Source organism: Malus sylvestris, chromosome 15, assembly GCF_916048215.2.
Source record: "Malus sylvestris chromosome 15, drMalSylv7.2, whole genome shotgun sequence".
Lineage (NCBI taxonomy): Eukaryota > Viridiplantae > Streptophyta > Magnoliopsida > Rosales > Rosaceae > Malus > Malus sylvestris.
The window spans coordinates 28,250,493-28,268,685 of record NC_062274.1 but is presented as its reverse complement, the minus strand read 5'-3'; the positions used below and the strand labels follow the sequence as shown (position 1 = coordinate 28,268,685).

The window sequence follows — 18,193 nt, the reverse complement described above, 5'->3', positions numbered from 1 at the left end:
TGGTGCAATGACAACACTCATTTCTACTATTGGAAAAGGATGCAGAATAGAGAGAGAACTCATTTTACTTTTAGCATAAAAATTATTATTTATTACCGATCATACACTAAGTATACATTAAGTATTAACCTATATTAAAATTAAATGGGCTATATAGACTACATGAATTAACATAAGCAATTAAAACATAAATTTCAAAAATTATTTCCTAGACTACAGCTCAACTAAGCCTTGTGGGTGGCTCTGTCATTGGATATATACTGATCATGTTATTAACAAGTACGTCAGCTAACCCAACCAAACATACCTCATTATTTCATAAACATGATTAAAAATTTTGTTTATCTTCCCTCGTGAGCTGGATACAATGATTAATAAGTGAACCACATTCTTGGCACGCTGCCTACACCATGTCACCTACCCCACACACGTTAAAATTTAAAATCATAGAGAACCACTAGTGTTTGACCTTGAACACGCGATTGATGATATTTCTTTGTTGCTATACATATACACACGGGTTCGTTATGAAAAACTGTTGTTAATTGTACTATATTTACTGCAAATTGAGGCCTGTCATATCTCAATATTTTGTAAGCCAACTAAATATAATGAAATTATGAAAATCTCACATTTTTCTTTCTTTCTTTAATTACATAGTTATTCCATGTTTGAGTAATATGTAAGCTTTTCAGTATTTAGTATATGAGAATTGGTTGAAATATTAATCATTTAAGCGGTTTTGTTGATGTATTGTCAAAATTCAAATTAATTTTTTATTGTAGGTTGTCGTTATTTGATTTTGATCACTTCATTAGTTAAATTTATAAAATTCTCTTTTTAATCAATTTATAAAATTTTATACAATTGATCATTTATGACTATATTGTTTAGGGTAACTAAACAAAATTCCACGATTTACTTGCTTATGGAGTGCAACGGTCGCAAACAACACATATCAAATAAGTTTAAGAATTGGCAAAATAATCAGTTTTTTTAAAATGAATAGATTTCATCATGTCTATATCATTAATATTTAATCGGTATTATTTAAGGTGTTGGGCTTTCTTCAACTTGAAGGGATGGTCCCATTAACAAGGGACTGTTAGTGCTGTTTAGAGTGGGTCATGTAGTTTTGTGTGGATCAAATGAGGGGTTTGGGCCTAAGGAGCCTAAGGAGCCTAAGGAGCTTTGTGTGGATCAAATGAGTTTGGGCCTTAACTTTTAGGCCAGGCCTTTATTCTTATGGCTCTCTCACCCAACTGATCAAACTGAGCCCAAATTGGACCCCCAGACAGCAAATATCTTTTTGCTGGGAATATCATGGTGTCCAAACTCGTGTCACTTCCACACGAGGCTTTGGTGGGGTATGGTAAATACTAGAAATCACAATATAACATGGTGGATTATTCGAGCAGCTCCACCCATCAAGAGATGATAAGTGGCGGAGGGCCCTAAAGTTGCCATCAAACTCCAACTCAAAAGCCCTCCTTCACCGGTTTAAATTGGCAAGAGCAAGTGGTGGGCCAATAGAAGTTCGGCCAAAAGTCCGAACATTTTTAGCCTTGTGCCAGCGGGCAAGTCTGACGTCATCCACGTTCAATTATTTTTTGTGTGTTTGGAGTGTGCAATGCACGCATGAACTCAGCGAGTTGGCGAAAAACTTCTGTTGTCGTAGTGCCCACTGCATCATTCCAACAAAAGCCACCAATGACTATATGACGTGGCAATTTGTGAACCATTGAATTTTCAATGGCTAAATGATTTGGACCATTAGATTTACAAATGATAATTTGTTTTTATGAAAGTTATCATTGTGCTAATGACAGGTTCTGGGGCGTCGGATTTCAGATAAGTAGAAAATAGCAGCCATGATTAACCCAACAGTAAAAAATTGAAAAAAAAGGACTCATCCATGTTCTTCATTCCCCACATCACAACTTAATATTTATTTTTATTACAATATTCTATATTTGTTTTCCACTTTTCAAATTTATTTTTTTACCAAAAAAATGAGTGAGAAGGCAATTTGGTCGATCAGAGAAGACGTTGCTTTGCTTGAGGGTTGGGGGCCTGTTACTCATGACCCAATCACGGGAAATGAGATAAGGATGCAACAAATGTGGAAGAATATTCATGCACAATTTTTCGAGCAAATTCAAGGCACATTCTAGATCGAGCAATCTCTGTCGAGTAAGTACAAACATCTACACAAAGAGTTGAGATCTTGGCAAGAAACCCTTGCAAAAGATGAAGGAATTTATCTAAGCGGCGATAATCTAGCCAATGAGGTAATAACATTTTATTATTAATAAATTTAAAATGTAATTAACGTTATTATTTATACCTTTATTATGTAATTTATTATGTTGTTTCAGAATTTTTGTTTCAGCAAATACAAGCACAAATGTGGTTCAATCTTGAAAATAAAAAATTATTCACAAGGCACGAACATAGAAACATTGTCAAGCATACTCCGAAGTAGAAAGTTTTACCTAGTAGTCCACAAGTTGTGTTGACTGAGACTCCTTTAAACGAATCAACTACTGAAGAGTCTCCATCAAAGATGTCATTAGAGACCCCAATTAAGTCGTTCACACAAATCTAAGAAACCCCGCGGCCTATTGGTAAGAAGGCTACTAAGAAAAGAGCTTCAAGAGGGAGTTCTTCAAATAATGATTATTTGAAATTAGCTGATGAAATGACTCGCCAACTTACACTGAATCTGGAGCAAGACAGGTTATCTTATGAGCAAGACAAGGCTAGAGATGAAGTAAAGGCAAGAGACGGAGTTAAATAGGCAGAAAAAGGCAAGAAGAGAAGGATCAGGATATCATATCCTGGTGCCTCGACGACATGTCTCCTGATCCAAAATGTTTTTGGAAAGCTAAAAAAATTGTATCACGAGGAGAAGGTTTTCCGTGGAAGATGAGGAAGTTCCGTACATTCCAAGGGAAGAGGAACCAACACCCACTGATTTTATCTCCTGGGTTGTAAGCTACTAAGAATAATATTGTTTCAATATCGTAGTTGGTTTTTGCTAGGATTTGCATTTTACTTTTGATTAATTATACTTGTTGTAATGCTTTGTGTGGTAGTGAATTGTTGCCGTCTTTGATCTTGACGAAAATGTGCCTACAAAACAATCAACACTGTTGATCAAAAACCTAAACCTCACGCGCCCACAAGGTGGAGAGGGGTTAGGCCAATAGATCTCTTATCCATAAGTTAGTTTCTCTGAAAATAGTAAGTGTTTAGGGCTCTTAGAGGGTAGTAAAAGCTTACTAAAATTTAGTAGAGATGAAGGCATTTATAGGAATAGAGAGCTGGTCATAGTGTTAGGGTTTTATCCTACACATGGCGGCATCCTATTGGCAAGGTGTATGAAAAGAATATTCCCAAGATATTAAATAGGAAATAATAACTTGAGATAATGGTGGAAGTATCCCTAATTGATTCAAATAGGGATTACTTACTTGATGGAGTCAATATTCAATTAAAAATGTATTAAAGATAGGAGTTTGTAATTAATCCTTATCTTTAATAACTTTAACTTTTCTTTGCCATGAGTAGGTGAGTTATGAGCAGTCGTATTTAACTACTTGAACCTTCAATGGTGTTGAGCTGTGTGTGAAAGTATTTGAGAAGTCTACCCATTTAATGAGGGCAATCTTGTATTTCATGAGCAAAAGACCATGTGTCGCCTATAGGATTTTTGGGACAATTTTAGGCTCCACACTTTGTTTTTACTTTGTATTTTTTTTTATAAATTTTTGGAATTAAACAATCGTTTTATTTTCAGAGAACAAACTTACAAAATTCACACTTAAACGAACTTAAATACACAGTTAACACACTTACGAATAACACACCAAGGCAACCTAAAAAATATAAAAATATATTTGTGAATAGTAATCTCTTTGTCATTGCCTTTGTCCTTGCCCAACAAGTGGAAGTGCATGAAGGCAAGTACTATTCAGAACGAATAGTAAAGGCTAGTTAACTACCTTGCCCTTACCCTTACCCTCCCTAAACAGGTGGAACTGCTCTAAGAGACCTTGTGGACATGTCTAGATTTTTTTTTTTAAAACAGAGGATTCACTACATTCAATATATGATAGAAGAAGAAACCAATGTGAACTTCTAAATATTGTTTAAACTGAAGGTAGAAGATGAATTTTTCATCAAGAATTGACCTATGAAACTCATTGTAGACATGCAAATGTCAGTGAAAATAAAGGAATTCCGTGTTTACACTCATCTCTTCCAGTCCTATTATTTTTGTGAGTCATTTTGCTCTTAGGGCTTGTTTGATTCTTAACACTGGATAACTCATTATATTTAAAGTTTGTTCAAAGAACAAATGAAAATATGTCGTCCAAGTTTAGAGTAGATAGAGTTAGTCATGAAGGAAAGCTGGCTTCTAATCCATACAAAATGATAGGATATCAACACATTATAAGTTATAAGCTATCTCTTCTAAGCCCTCATAATGAAAATATTTCCTTTACATTCGTTCTAATATGTGAGTCATCTACTCTAACCTGATTTCAAGCACCAAACCAGTTCTTTTCTTTTCCTATGAAGTTGCACCTTTTCTTTTTCCTTCTTGATGCAAGGATAATGACAGTTGAAGATTTGGAGGGGGAGGGAGGGGGTTGTGTGTTAATGATTTTAGCTAAACAACAAACTTGGCACTCATTTATTCATTTATTTTCATGTACAAGTGATATTAACAGAGAGAGAGAGAACCAAATTTAAGACGTCGAGTGCATATATAAATATGCTCTGTAATTTTAATCACTTGAGTTACAAACTCTCATTTTGATACTCATTAAACCAAAACAAAAAAGAAAAAAAAAAGGAAAGAGAGAATGTCTCAATCAATGCCAACACCAAAAGCCATAACCAAATGCTTGTTCTTGTCCTTGTTAGCCATTTTGATTGAAATCCAATCTTATCAATGGCTCTATAGTCAACAAATATATATCTACCTTTTTGTATGGACCATGGGCCATAGAGCATGGGTTGGACACATTAAAAGTGAGAAAATCTGGACGTGTATAATTATGTTTCGACAAGCCCTTTCTCTCGAGTCTATTTAGATGTTGATTTGCAGATGAAGTTGAGACAAAAATATCTGCTTTTGTGAATAAAGAATAGTAGGAGAGAACGTACAACAACTTAGCATGGTAGCAACCAACCAAAAGCTTCAATTAATCAGCTAATTAACAAATCTCATGTTTCTGTTTTATAGCTCAAATTATTGAGGCATCTGGTTACATGTCAACAACCTCATGAAATTCTTTGCTTATTAGAGCTCATCGAAAATTCTCCTCTGCGCATGCATTTTTTTTTGGGGGGGGGGGGGGGGGGGGTGTTGGGATTCACATATGGACTCGGTAGGTCCTGGAGCAGTCGAAGGTTGAGCAAATACATGTGAAAGTCCTTCAGAAATTCTCAGAATGTCTAATTGTGACATTTTTGTTTCCATCAAGTGTTTGATTAAATACCTTCTTGGAATAGGCCAACAAGTGCTAGAAAAATTTCCTTTGTGTGATATGCTCACAAATTCCATCTAAATAAAACTTGAATGTTTTACACTAGAAAACCCCCTCCCCAAGATTAGAATCCCAAATCTGCCACTGTGTGCATGAGTTGTGCATGACTCAAGTATAATATACGAAGTGATTCGAATGACGATTTTGCAACTAAATATTAACACTATGTTATGTTAATGACTTTCGTATATGATAGATATGATGTCGATATTTGATAGATATTGTTGACATAATGTCAAGATTTGGTAAATATTGTTAATACAACGTTACTATTTAGCAACAATGTATGAATATAACATTGTTATTATGGCATTGGTGTTCAGTTGCAACATCATCGTTTTGGATATTAGCAATAATAATACTGCTAATGACATCGATATTTAATTGTAATATGGTCGTTCATGTTGCTTCAGTTGACCGTATCTTGAATTCAATTTATACACAATCCACGCGCACAACCCAATTCCGAAAGGATTGGATTTGTAAAAGGAGAAGTTGGGCCCGAAAAATGGGGAAGGAAAAGGCCTAAAAGTAAAAGAACCAATACCTAATACTAGTAGTCTAGTATAAACCCAAAATTGGAGACCAAAGGGATATGGTATAACAAAGGGTTGGGACCATTAAATGGTCCGGGTTTTTATTAGTTTTTTTTTTAATTTAATTTTTTATTTTTATAACAATCAATATTATTTATACTAAGAAGAAGATGTGAGCTTAGCCTCATAATGGGCTAGTAATAATTTTATCTTTAACAAGAATCGAACTTAAGACATTTTATTTACTAGTGAACCACTAGACTGTAATACTAAGTGGCCGAATTTTTATTAGTTAATTTAGCAAATGTAATTCAAATTGTTGGAGGCAGCCAGTTTATTAGGTCTCATGGTTCTCCTTCTCTTCATTCACTTGGATGTGCGACACAAGGGAACTTGTCGCCTCCTCCGTTCCATTCCTTCCTCAACATCTCATCACACAGCTTGGAAAGAGGGTTTAGACAACTACTTTTTTCTTTTCCAAAATAAAAATGTATTAATTCCTTATCAATAATTGACTACAAAATAAGAGAAAATAAATCAATAATTCACTTGTATTCGATCAACTCCTTGCGACGAACATGATCAAGCTTCAGCTAGGCCATGTTATACCTAAGGCCGAAGACTTGAAAGGGAAGGCTTACTGCAAATTCCACAATTCTAACAAACATGCAACTAACAACAACGTTGTGTTTCGCTATGCTATCGAGAACTTGATCGATATATAAAGGCAAGGTTATGCCATGGTGCTTGCAGAAATAAATTGAGTGACTCTTGTAAAGTTACTTTTCTCATAGTGGATTTGTTTCACGGCCTGTGTGCCTGAGGATGTTTCTCCATGTGTTGGAGTTTTAGCTAGCTAACAAGGTCGTCTCTAACATTTTGAGGGCCCTATGTGAATTTAATAAAAAAATCCTCCTTATTTAAAAAAAAATTTATATTTTTTTTGGACAATATTTTATACAAAGCTCAACAATCAATATTCAAACTTAATCTAAAAATCAGCACCTCACTCTTACTAATTAAATAATCTCCAACATAAAATCATGATTTAGGGTTCATCTATGAAAAAATGGAGCACACTTGAAAGAGAGAAATGGAAATACATTTGTATTTGTGGAAGAAAGTAATACACAAGTTTTTTATTGCTAGAGAAAAGTAGAAAATTAATATATTAACGTATAAGCTCCACTTAATCAATTGTAATATAGAGAAAATCATATGATGATGATTTTTCTTTTCAGTTAAAACCTTTTTATTAGAAATTTGTACTCATATATAATATATAGGAGGATAAATTTTTTGGGGGCCCCTAAAAAATTCGGGACCCTATGCCATTGCACCTTTTGCACACTCCCAACGTCCCCTCTCCTCGCTAATCCTTGTGTTTAATTTTAAGCACTTTATTTATATGCTTAACAAGATTGATATCTGCTTTCAATCCTGATATCTGATTGTTACATAACTTATTTTCTATTTTCGCTACATACTTGATCAATGTGATTAATAATTTAAGTTTATTGAAATTGAATAAGGCCTATTCACCCTCTCTAAACTTTGTACCTATTGGTTTTCCAAACTTCTTTTCCGAATTTCCAATCAAAGTCCGTGATTTAATTTATGAAGATAATTGCATGCGTAGGAAAAGTTCAATTACTGTTTACATGGAGATGAGTCCAACGGTAAATTCAGATATGCGAATTCAAACATAGAGGAGTCAGGGAAGACTTCTATTGCCCCCGATTAATGTTGTGCCACTATTTGAAATGCCTTAGCACCTTTTTTCCCTGAATATTTTCCTCGAGGGATAGTGAGTTAATGTTCCTAGCTTTTGTTGAACAGAGAGCGAACATACGGTAAGTTACTTTGATCTCACACGAGCGTCTCAAAAAAGTCAGGGTAAAAAAAAAAAACATTGTAGATCCCATGCTGTTTGATGTGAAATCGATACGAGGGTATGTCGGTCTCTTCAATGCAAGAGAACAAAAAACATTTAGCTTTATAAATTCTCAACATTTTTCAGAGTAAAATAAACACAATGAAAATTCAAAAAACCGAAAACCGTACTGTTTGGAATAAAACTTGAACTTTGGGTTAAAAAGGAGAAAGCTCAAAAGAAAGCCCAAAAGAAGGTTCAGAAGAAGGAAAAGTCCAAAGCCCAGCAGAAGCCCAGAAGAAAGAAGGAGCTTGCTTCCCGACCAAGTGCAGATCATTCAAACCACCTGCTCACCTACCTAGAGGTCAAGTGGTGTAGACCAGCCAGCTAATAAGCCCAAAAGTACTTTACAATGGCAGTACAAGTAAAAGTTGATGAGTCATTGCCCTTCAGATGCATTTGGGCAAAATCAATATTGCAAGCAGCCAAGCCAAATCGTCTATAAAAGGAGGAAGAAAAATCAGAGACAAGGACACTCAATCCAACAAACAAATACAAGCACAAACTCTGCTCAAACCAGATTTGCCTTCACGAAGCTATAGTCAGCCCCCAAGCCTTCATCCCTTTCGGGATCAACCTTCACCAGAAAGCCTTTGTAAAAGCTCTGCTACCCTGTTTAAATCTTGCTGTAGTATCGATTCCCTCATATAAACTCATCTTCCAATCTCCCCTTCTAGCATTCAAACCCTTTGTAAATCACAAAGAGAGGAAGTTGCAAGACGATCAGCCTTGCCCGACCTCCTTTGTTTTTTGTCTTTCATTCATATATCTAGTAATATGATGTATATTTCTATCTGCATCCAAGTTATTTCTAGCCAATGTATGATTAAAAGACTTCTAAGTTCTAACCATTCGGGCAGACAAGATTGATCAATTAAAAGTCCTTGGTCTCAAGGCATAAAAAGAACCCTTTGTGGACTTAACCCATCCACGACAGTCCTTGATAACAAGAAGTTCGAAGTTACATGGGGCGCAAGTAATTGGCTTATTCTCTAGTTTTACTTCTGTTATATCATAATTGTCACAGAACGCTTGAGTATAAAATTAACTCTGATAGGAAGCCTCAAGGCCTATACCTAAGGCCCGACAAAGGCACTTCTCTGAATTCGTTCTGCTTTGCGGGCTCGGGCGATTAAAGTATAACGGTTGTGATACTTCTGCAACAATGAAACAACCAATATATGTTCAAGTATTTGGTTAGTTTTGACGGGAAGCCTTAAGGCCTACACTTAAGGCCTCACAAAGGCACCTTTCATAACTAACTTGGTCTCTCGGACATATATATACAATAAAACTTAACATCGGTTTTACATCTTTCATGCTAAAGATGGTAGTGGCACGCCTGGGTACTTAAAGTTAATTTTGATTGTGAACCTCAAGGTCTACTCCGAAGGTCCCACAAAGGCACATTTTAGAATTAACTCTGTCATTCTCTTACAGCACGTCAATAAGCAGAAGCCCGACAGATAACATCAACCGGCACCAACCTTTCGGGGAGCTGTGTGCTCGTTGGCCAGGAAACGTCCTCACTGAATATTCCTTAAGACGAACACGTACACCTTTTCTTTGTGCGAGTAAGGACAATAATTTTTCAACTTTAATTTGCAATCTTTTCCACGTCCAGTTGTTAATATTCCTTTTGGACCTCACAGCATGCATGCAATGCATGCCATTCTCTCTTCATGTTCTTTTCTATTTGTTTTATTTACTGCTTATTATTTTCTTCTCACGCATGTCTCTGGCTTCTTTGTTTGTCTTAATACTATCAGTTTTTGGTCACTTTAATTATTTTACCACTGCCTGCACTTTTCCTTTTACCCTTTTGAAACAAACAAAAAAAAAAAAGGAAAAATAAATAAAGAAAAAGGATTTGGTGCTTCCCTTCAATCAAAAGGCATCGACCCAAATGATCATTAATTTACCTTTTATTTCCACACAACAAACCAACTTTCAGTTTTAATGTCAAAATAGGTGTGCCTAGATGTATGGGTTGTTAAGATTTAAGATCTTACTTTTAATTTTTGGATCCTACTACTATAAATTCATTACGTTTGTCCAAGTGTCTTAACCTGTAGAGCAACTCAACAGCTTAAAATTCACGTGCACCAACCCATCAATTAACTGTGATGTGATTAAGTAGTGCTTTAAACGGTAGATATGATAGTCATAATGTATTTTTCGAAGGTACAAGACATATACAACAAAGTTACGACACCACCTCAAGGCTAACTAACCACAATATATTGAAATCTTCACAAAGATGTATAGCCATCACATCATGTAAATTGAATATGAAACTTCCTTCAATTAAGCAAACACAACTATCACTAGACTAAAGGTTCTTAGTCTAGTTGGTAATTGACCCTAATTTCAAGCAAAGAAGTTTAATCTCATATCATATGCATAATGTAGAAATTTATGATTACCAATTTGGTGCTAAAAACAATAATAATTACAATCTATTATGTCGTTCAGGGAGCTGACCATGCCAAACTGAAAATCTCATTTTCCCGCCATATTTGTTACTCAAAACTGAGACAGATTCTAATCATTAATCTGCCCACAATTGTCAATCCCATGATCAGCTGAGCTGGTGCAGAGCTAAGAAAGACTTGCATGGTAACTAATATTACAAACACAAAAGTGAGATAAGTATTCATCTGGTAACTTTTTATGGTTACGTAAATACTTTGTATCACTGGAGTTACAAGTCCTTCAAATTTTTGCAATAGTTTGTACATAACTTTTTAGGGTTACGTAAATACTTTGTATCATTGGAGCTACAAGTTCTTCAATTTTTACAATAGTTTGTACACCTGGGCCATAGCAACATAAGATGAAGTCTAATTCCCAGATCCTGTATATGTACCCAGTCCTGTATTATGCGTGAAGGTTCACATGGCAGTCTATGTTTTGAAGGCCTGAACCTTAAGGGTACTCAACCAATAATCTAGCAGTAGTTTTATTTCTGCAACTGCAAGTACTTCATACTAAGTGACCTCCTCTCCATAATTCAGTACTTATGCTTCCTAAAACTTAGGACTAAGGGTTCATCTACAGTGTGAAATTGCATTGAATACGAACGTGATGAAATAACTTGATATTGATGTACAACCTAGTAAAGAAGTGTGAAACTGTGAATTCATCAAAGTAACGGCTAAAACTACGTTTGCATTGCAGAAAAATCCAAAAAATTCAGAAATAACTTCACCACACTAATCTTATTTATTTATTTATTTATTTATGAGTTTTTATCACAAATGGTCCATGAGATTGACCAAACTCATCATTTTGGTCCCTCACCTTCAAAATCAATCAATGTCGTCCCTGACATTGACTACCTCACATCAATTTGGTAATTCCGTTAAGATTCTGTCAACAATTCTGTTAGTTTGTATGTGGGACCTACAAATCCAATCAAATGGTGACACGTGGCTTATACAAAATAAGGGTTTTTATCGCAAATGGTCCTTGACATTGATTCAACTCCTCATTTTGGTCCCTGACTTTTAAAAATCGATAAATTTGGTCCATGACTTTCACTATCGCGCATCAATTTATTCCCTCTGTTAATGTGGTCCCACTAATCCAATTATGTGGCTCAACGTGGATTAACTATTTTTTTAAGAGTGAACCAAAAGAAGAGTATTCACGTAGACATTTTTCTCACATCCCACAACCCCAATTGGAAAAAAAAATTCAATCTAAATTCGATAAAATCAAATCCAAATTCAATTCAAATTTGATAGGATTTAGGATTATAACCAACTAGAGAGAATGAGGAGTGAGTTCAAGAGGCCATGTACTTTAGTGGTGTCATGGTGCCTTTCTTTTCCTTTTGAGCATACCCCGATGAAGACGACAATGACTTTTTTTTTCTTTTAGTTTTGGTTTTTTCTTTTAGTTTTAAATCTTCAAAAAAAAAAAAAGTTTCTTATAGTTAATCCATGTGGTTCCATATGATTGGATTAGTGGGCCAAAAAATATTGACGAAACTTTAATGGAAATATTAAATGGATGAGTGGTATTGAAAGTTAGGGACCAAATTTATCGATTTTTGAAACTCAGGAACCAAAATGAGGAGTTGGATCAATGTCAGAGCCCATGGGATAAAAACCCTTATTTTGTGTAATTCACGTGTCACAATTTCATTGAATTTGTGAGTCCCACATACAAACTAACAGAATAGTTAACGGAAGGACCAAACTGATGTGCGGTAGTGAATGTCAGGGACGACATTGATTGATTTTGAAAGTGAGGGACCAAAATGATGAGTTTGATCAATTTCAGGGACCATTTATGATAAAAACCCTTTATTTATTTATTTTTACTTTGTTCACAATATTTTTCTTGAAGCTATTGGATTAAATAAGCTAAAGCAAAATAAGAGACTAAAATTAAAAAGGGTATGCAAAAAGTAAAAGACGGTGCACAGAATTTACTCTCTTGCCAAGCATGCATAATGATTCGGTATTATGTTTTTACCTGTTACTGCACGTGTGAAAACAACCAATTCAAAGGTTAATTTGATTTTGATTGATCGTAATAGCCCACATGGGACATGGGGTTGCATTTTTTTTAGACATGATTAAAGTGGGCTTAGAAAGAAACAACTTTAAGGTTTTTTCCAACAAGAGATAAAGCTTTCAATTCAAAGAATAGCAGACAAAATCCCAGTACTAATGGGCGATCATAATCATTATGACAAAAACCCATGCAGTTCATGATCTGGGAATAATCCATTTCCACCTCTCAACGCCCCTTTTTCTTTTGAATTGTAGGGAAGGAATGAAAGGAGTATCTGTTACAGAAAACTTAGGTAAAAAGTAGATCAGCAAGGATGCTATAGTAATGCACATACACAACTAACAACAGATGATTGAGCTAAAACAGGAGATATTCTGCCTTGTAACCGATTCTATTCCTTTCTTTTTATCTCTTCCATCAAGTGATTGCGGTTAAGCCGAGGGTTTTGCCCTAGAGGGGATCATACCCTGGTCAAAGCCCAAAAGCAACAGACTATATTTTATGTATTTGTCTCAGCATCATTGGGACACAAACTGAGCTGATCCTGCATTTATAGGGGTAGTAAAGCTGTTGGAAAATTACGAAAATCATATAGCATTATCATTTCATAAATTTTCTTCAATCTTTTTAGAGCACCTTAGATACTTTTTCCCCTCAGTTTCTTTCAACATTTTGATAAAATAGGCTTAAAAACACGAGGGAGATCAGTGAAGTTTTCTCTTACTTTGCTCGCAAAAGGCCCCTCCCAGGACCATATCATTAACCATAATTCACTCCACTAAGATAAAAACTACATGAGCTATTGTTTGCATGTAATTTAGTGAAAAAAACTTTCCACAGATGAGCAAAAAACACATAGCCTATGGCTATGGCTATGCATCTGTCCAGGCTGTGAAAATCTGCATGTGAGGATTGGTGAGTGCTGGCCTGGATTGGACAGTTGGGATCCAAGAACTCACTGCATCACTTGAACTTGTGAAAAACTTGGAAGCAGATGGAGGCATTCCAAAGAAACTCGGTTGGCTTGACTTATCAGGGCTCCCTTCTCTTGAGCTACCTAAACTTGTCACCAATGAAGATGCATTGGAAAAATGAGCAGCCCCCATTTTGCCAGAGTCCTCTGCCTCGGCTTGAGTCACATTGCGAGTTTCAGCACTCAGTTGCTTCTGATCAAGTTGCTGGGAGGAGGACTGGTAGAGTGCCATTACCCAATCTTCACCTTCACTAATGTTCTTCAGTGAGACAACAGCTTCCCCATTGCCGATTTGGGCGACATTGTTTTGATTAGTAGCCTCATTAACGGGCACAACCTCCTTGTTTCGCTTAGCAAGTTCACTGGCAAGAAGGGTATTGCTAGACATAATCTGATCCACATCATACCGTGTTATGTCAAAGTTGGTGACAGCATTCAGTCCTCGAAATTTGATAGCAGCTATGTCATAAGCCTCAGCAGCTTCCTCTTGGGTGCCTAAAGATTACAGATTAAAGAGAACCGAAAAACTTAGGGTTTTACGGAAACTCATCAAATTTTAAAGCTGGGAAAACATGGGGAGCCTCTAAGGGAACAGCCTTAGCAAAAGTTTAGTGGGAAGGTCAAGCTGACCACCAAAGAACCATACTGTAGTATCCATAACTGGCTAAAAGACAACAGTTCTAAGGGCTGAGAGTGCTTCAAAGATTGGCCTTTTAAAGTCATAGAATCATCTCATTCAATCTCTTTTTTCCCTACTATCTAAAAATAATGATAACATGCTTGAAAAATATACAAAAAAAGGATATTTTGTCTTCTAAAAGTGAAAGTTTGAAAAATCACTCACTGAATGTCCCAAGATAAAGATCCTTATTTCCAGCAACCCTTCCAATCCTAGCTTGCCATCTTCCATGTTGATGATGTCTGCTACATAGAGAAAATAGAAAACAGATTGATTTCAGAGATTTTTATTTAATATATATCCACTTTTCTCATGGATTTTTTTATCTAAATTATTATTTGAAATTATGAATAGCTAATAAGACCTTGTCACTCCTCTGTACATTGAAGCCCCTCTTGAGAATCCACTGCTTTTCCTGTAAAGACCACATTACATTACTAAACTAGTTAACGTTTAAGCGCTCATAAATCTACTTAATACATGATTAATAGCTTGAACAAAAACAAAGATCTACCTTCTCAAGTGAGCAACATATTCTTGTCTGGTCATATTCTTCATGTCCTCTAGTTCTTTTTTATAGTCTTCCAACTAGAAGTTGCATTTTTAGTAACCAAAATAAATATAGGTATGGATTGAAAAAAAGAAAGAAAGAAGTACAACGAAAAAACAGAATGATTACTGGGAAATTAATGTGAGTGGATGGTCCCCAATACTTGAGTGCTGCCAGATCATAAGCTCTTGCAGCTTTTTCCTCCATATCATAACCTCCTAAAATGCAAATTTTGGAATGATTAGATAAACAAAAACAACCTTGTTTGACAGCTAATATGGTCAGTCAAATTTTATGTAAAAGAAATGCTTACCCAAGTAAACTGAAGATTCATCATTTGATTGTAATTTCCAGCCAATCAAGAAAAATCCAAAAAAATGAAAAACATAGTATGGAAAATAGTCAGAAGAAAAGCAAAAATTGACTGGAAGAAAAATGCATTAAAAACATCAATTTGTTTTCTTCACAAACCTTGCCTTCCCTTCCTGCTCTGGCCTTCTTTCTTGCAAGTATTGTCCCATAGATGTGCTTCATATCGACCGGTCCATCGGTGCCTGATCAATACAAATGCATCAAGAAATCAGAAAATTCAAGAGAAAAATCACAACCCAGTTTGCAAAATTATAACTTTTTACCCAAAACTAGTTTTAAAAGTTGAAAAAACAAAAAAATAATCATGAAAAAAATGAAATGACAAACCTTGTGACTCCTCTGTACTGAGAGGTTCTTTGGCCAAATGTATCCAAGGACTTCCTGTGGACAATCTGCTTTTGATCTACCTTTTCAAGCCCTCTTTTCTTGGTATCCACCAATGTCGCACAATCTGTAGTCACAGTGGGAGAAATCTGCTGTGAGCTGGTCACACAGCTAGACTGTGAGCCAGGGCTCATGGACAAGCTCAGACACTGCAAATCCCCATAGGACAATCCCCCATTTTCTCCCATGCACCCAGCAGCCATGTTGTTCTGGTCCATGGAATTGTTTCTGGAAACCCAACTCTTCATCTCTGCAATGCTCTGATCAAGCCCTATTCTTGCTGGGTGCATATTGTAATAATCTGCTGAAACATGGGTTTGTTTGTGACCCTCCTCCAAGATCATCGCATGGGTTCTGAGGCCTGAGTAGTATGATGATGAGTACTGTTGTTGGTGTTGCTGGGTCTGCTGCTGGTGCTGCTGAAGACTATGGCTCATCAAGTTTTGGTGGTTGCTGGGTACATGATGTTGGGTTGTTGGGTGTGGGTTTTGGTGGTAGAACATGCTGTCTAAGCTGAGAGCCATGGCTTCTCTGTCACTGCTTTCATATTGATGGGTCCCCATGGCTGCACCTCCAAAGAAGTCCTCTAGTTTTGGAGTTGGACTAGTTGTTGTCACCATTGCAGCTTCAGAGAAAAACAGTAAAAAATAAAATAAAAAGTTCAATTATTTTTTACCAAACAAACGCAAGAAATAATAATCCCAGGAGAAAATAGTACCTTGAGGGTGGTGTTGGGACCTGTTGAGTGCTTCCATCATGCAGAGAGAGCCATCAGACTTGAGTGGCATCATGGAAAGAGGGGAGTACAGGACTGGACTGTTATCCTCCCCTCTTCCTCCTCCTCCTCCTTCAAGGCCATAGTAAATTCCATAGTTAAAGTGAGGTGGTGAGTGAAAAAAGCTAGCAGCAGCAACAGAAGAGGAAGATGACTCAATCTTCATGTTTGGAGACAGTGAAAAATCCAACCAGTTATTATTACTGTTACTGTTGCTACCATCATTACTCATGGACTTCATGGTTTTTGAGATTTCGTTCTTCTATTTTTGTGATCAGAGCTTGTTGGGTAAGCTTCTGTTGTGGCAAGGCAACTCAATCATTGGGCAACATATAAACTAATCATGCTCTCCATTTTCTTCTTCCTCCTCTTTTTGCCTCCCTCTCCCTCTCTTCTTCTTCTTCTTCTTCTTCCCTTTGCCTCTGTTTTTCAAAACTGGGTGTTTTGTTTGGTAGCTGCAGAGCTGATTGGACCAAATCTAACAGTCATCTAAAACAAATCCCAACTCCTGCAACTGAATCTATCTATTCTACCTCTCTCTCTCTCTCTCTGGAAATATGTATATTTGTAAAAAGGGAACAAAACAAGGTCCATTATACTTAAGCAAAGAGAGTGACATATGCTGGGTATCCTTCCCTCGTTCTATAGGCATCTGTGTCTGTGAGAAAGACCTTCTCTTTTACTCTTTTTTTTCTCCTTTCTTTGCTTTTCTTTAAGATCTCCTTAATAGTTAATACTCATCCAATTAAAGCTCATACCACCAAAAACAATATACAAACACGAAAATAACTTCCCTATAAACTATTGTATGTTCGTCGCTTTATCTCTCTCATTATATTTAGTAAATATGTGTTCGTCTCCTTGTCTCCCTCATTATATATTTAGTTAATATGATCACGAGATGAGTGCTATAAAAATGATATATACAACATGTCGTTGGACAAGTAAAGTAGATAACCGACTAGTCTAAGGTTATCTTAGTATTTATGTTTTAGGGTTTTCTTGTAGAATAATGATTCATTGCCTATTAGGTTTAGGGTTAGTATTTTTTATAAGTAGGATGTTTATAATTTTATTGGGATGACAAAGTCTGACTTGATGTAGTGTCCTTAAATTACATAGCATTTTTGGCAAGTTTGTAGCGTTTTTCAGTTAATTGAGTAAATATATCTCAATAAGTAGTTAGTTTGTTCGTTCACTTTGCATACTCTCATTTTTCAACATATGTGACATGAAATCTTGTCTTGTATAAACGGATATATTTTTTAGAGTGTTTGAAATACGGTTCGGTACACTAAATGTTATAATATAAGTGATGAATACTTAAAAAAAATTATTTAATCACTTATATTATAATATTTAGTGTATTAAAATATGTTTTTGACACACTGAAATTTTTTTCGTAAAAACGAGACATTGTTTTCTTACGTAGGTAAATTTAGTGGAGAGCCCATTAATACCCAGTAGTCAGAATGTCACACCCAAGTCACATATTACTTATCTCTCTCTCTTAAGTTATTGACTAAATTAGAGTTGGTTTAGTGGGTGCAGAAAATAAATGAACTGGGTTGGGTTTTGCTTCGCTTCAGATTTCACGGGCACACGACAAACTGTCCCTCCAGTCACTTTCATAAGAGCAACTCCACCCATGGAGCCCTCCCCCTTGGTAATCCACTATTCAATCCACCATATTGAACAGTAACTGCCTTAAATGAATAGTAATTACCATTAATGAACAGTAATTGCCATTTACATCTCCACTTTTGGAACCCTCCCCCTGGCAATAAGCAATAAAAATAATAGTTTTTTATGTTTGTTTAAATAATAAAAAATTACAAAAGCTATCTCTCTCTCTCTCTCTTTGACACAAAAAAAATAAAAAAAATACAAAACCCTCGGGCCA

The 18,193-nt window shown here is 35.9% G+C and overlaps 1 protein-coding gene across 2 annotated transcripts; it reads right to left on the bottom strand.

Moving 5' to 3' along the window:
* Window positions 1–13,135: 13,135 nt before the first annotated feature.
* On the bottom strand, window positions 13,136–16,923 carry LOC126601173 (AP2-like ethylene-responsive transcription factor ANT). 2 transcript variants are annotated; one of them, XM_050267850.1, is made up of 9 exons: window positions 16,234–16,923; window positions 15,459–16,140; window positions 15,231–15,313; window positions 15,073–15,081; window positions 14,889–14,977; window positions 14,724–14,797; window positions 14,574–14,624; window positions 14,375–14,454; window positions 13,136–14,025 (listed from the first exon to the last, which is right to left on the bottom strand). In XM_050267850.1, exons 1-9 carry the CDS (start codon window positions 16,529–16,531, stop codon window positions 13,430–13,432), a joined length of 1,962 nt encoding a protein of 653 aa, XP_050123807.1. In that variant the 5' UTR covers window positions 16,532–16,923; the 3' UTR covers window positions 13,136–13,429. The 2 variants fall into 2 exon arrangements, with proteins under 2 accessions (XP_050123807.1, XP_050123808.1); XM_050267851.1 differs by having other exon boundaries at window positions 14,375–14,451; window positions 16,234–16,919.
* Between the last annotated feature and the right edge of the window lie 1,270 nt (window positions 16,924–18,193).

Excerpts from the sequence above, each read along its gene's own strand:
- LOC126601173 (XM_050267850.1), bottom strand. The coding sequence starts at position 16,531 with ATGAAGTCCATGAGTAATGATGGTAGCAACAGTAACAGTAATAATAAC. Across the intron at positions 15,314-15,458 it reads CAGTACAGAGGAGTCACAAG|GCACCGATGGACCGGTCGAT; the intron begins GTTTGTCATTTC and ends TGTATTGATCAG. Across the intron at positions 14,625-14,723 it reads TATGTTGCTCACTTGAGAAG|GAAAAGCAGTGGATTCTCAA; the intron begins GTAGATCTTTGT and ends TGGTCTTTACAG.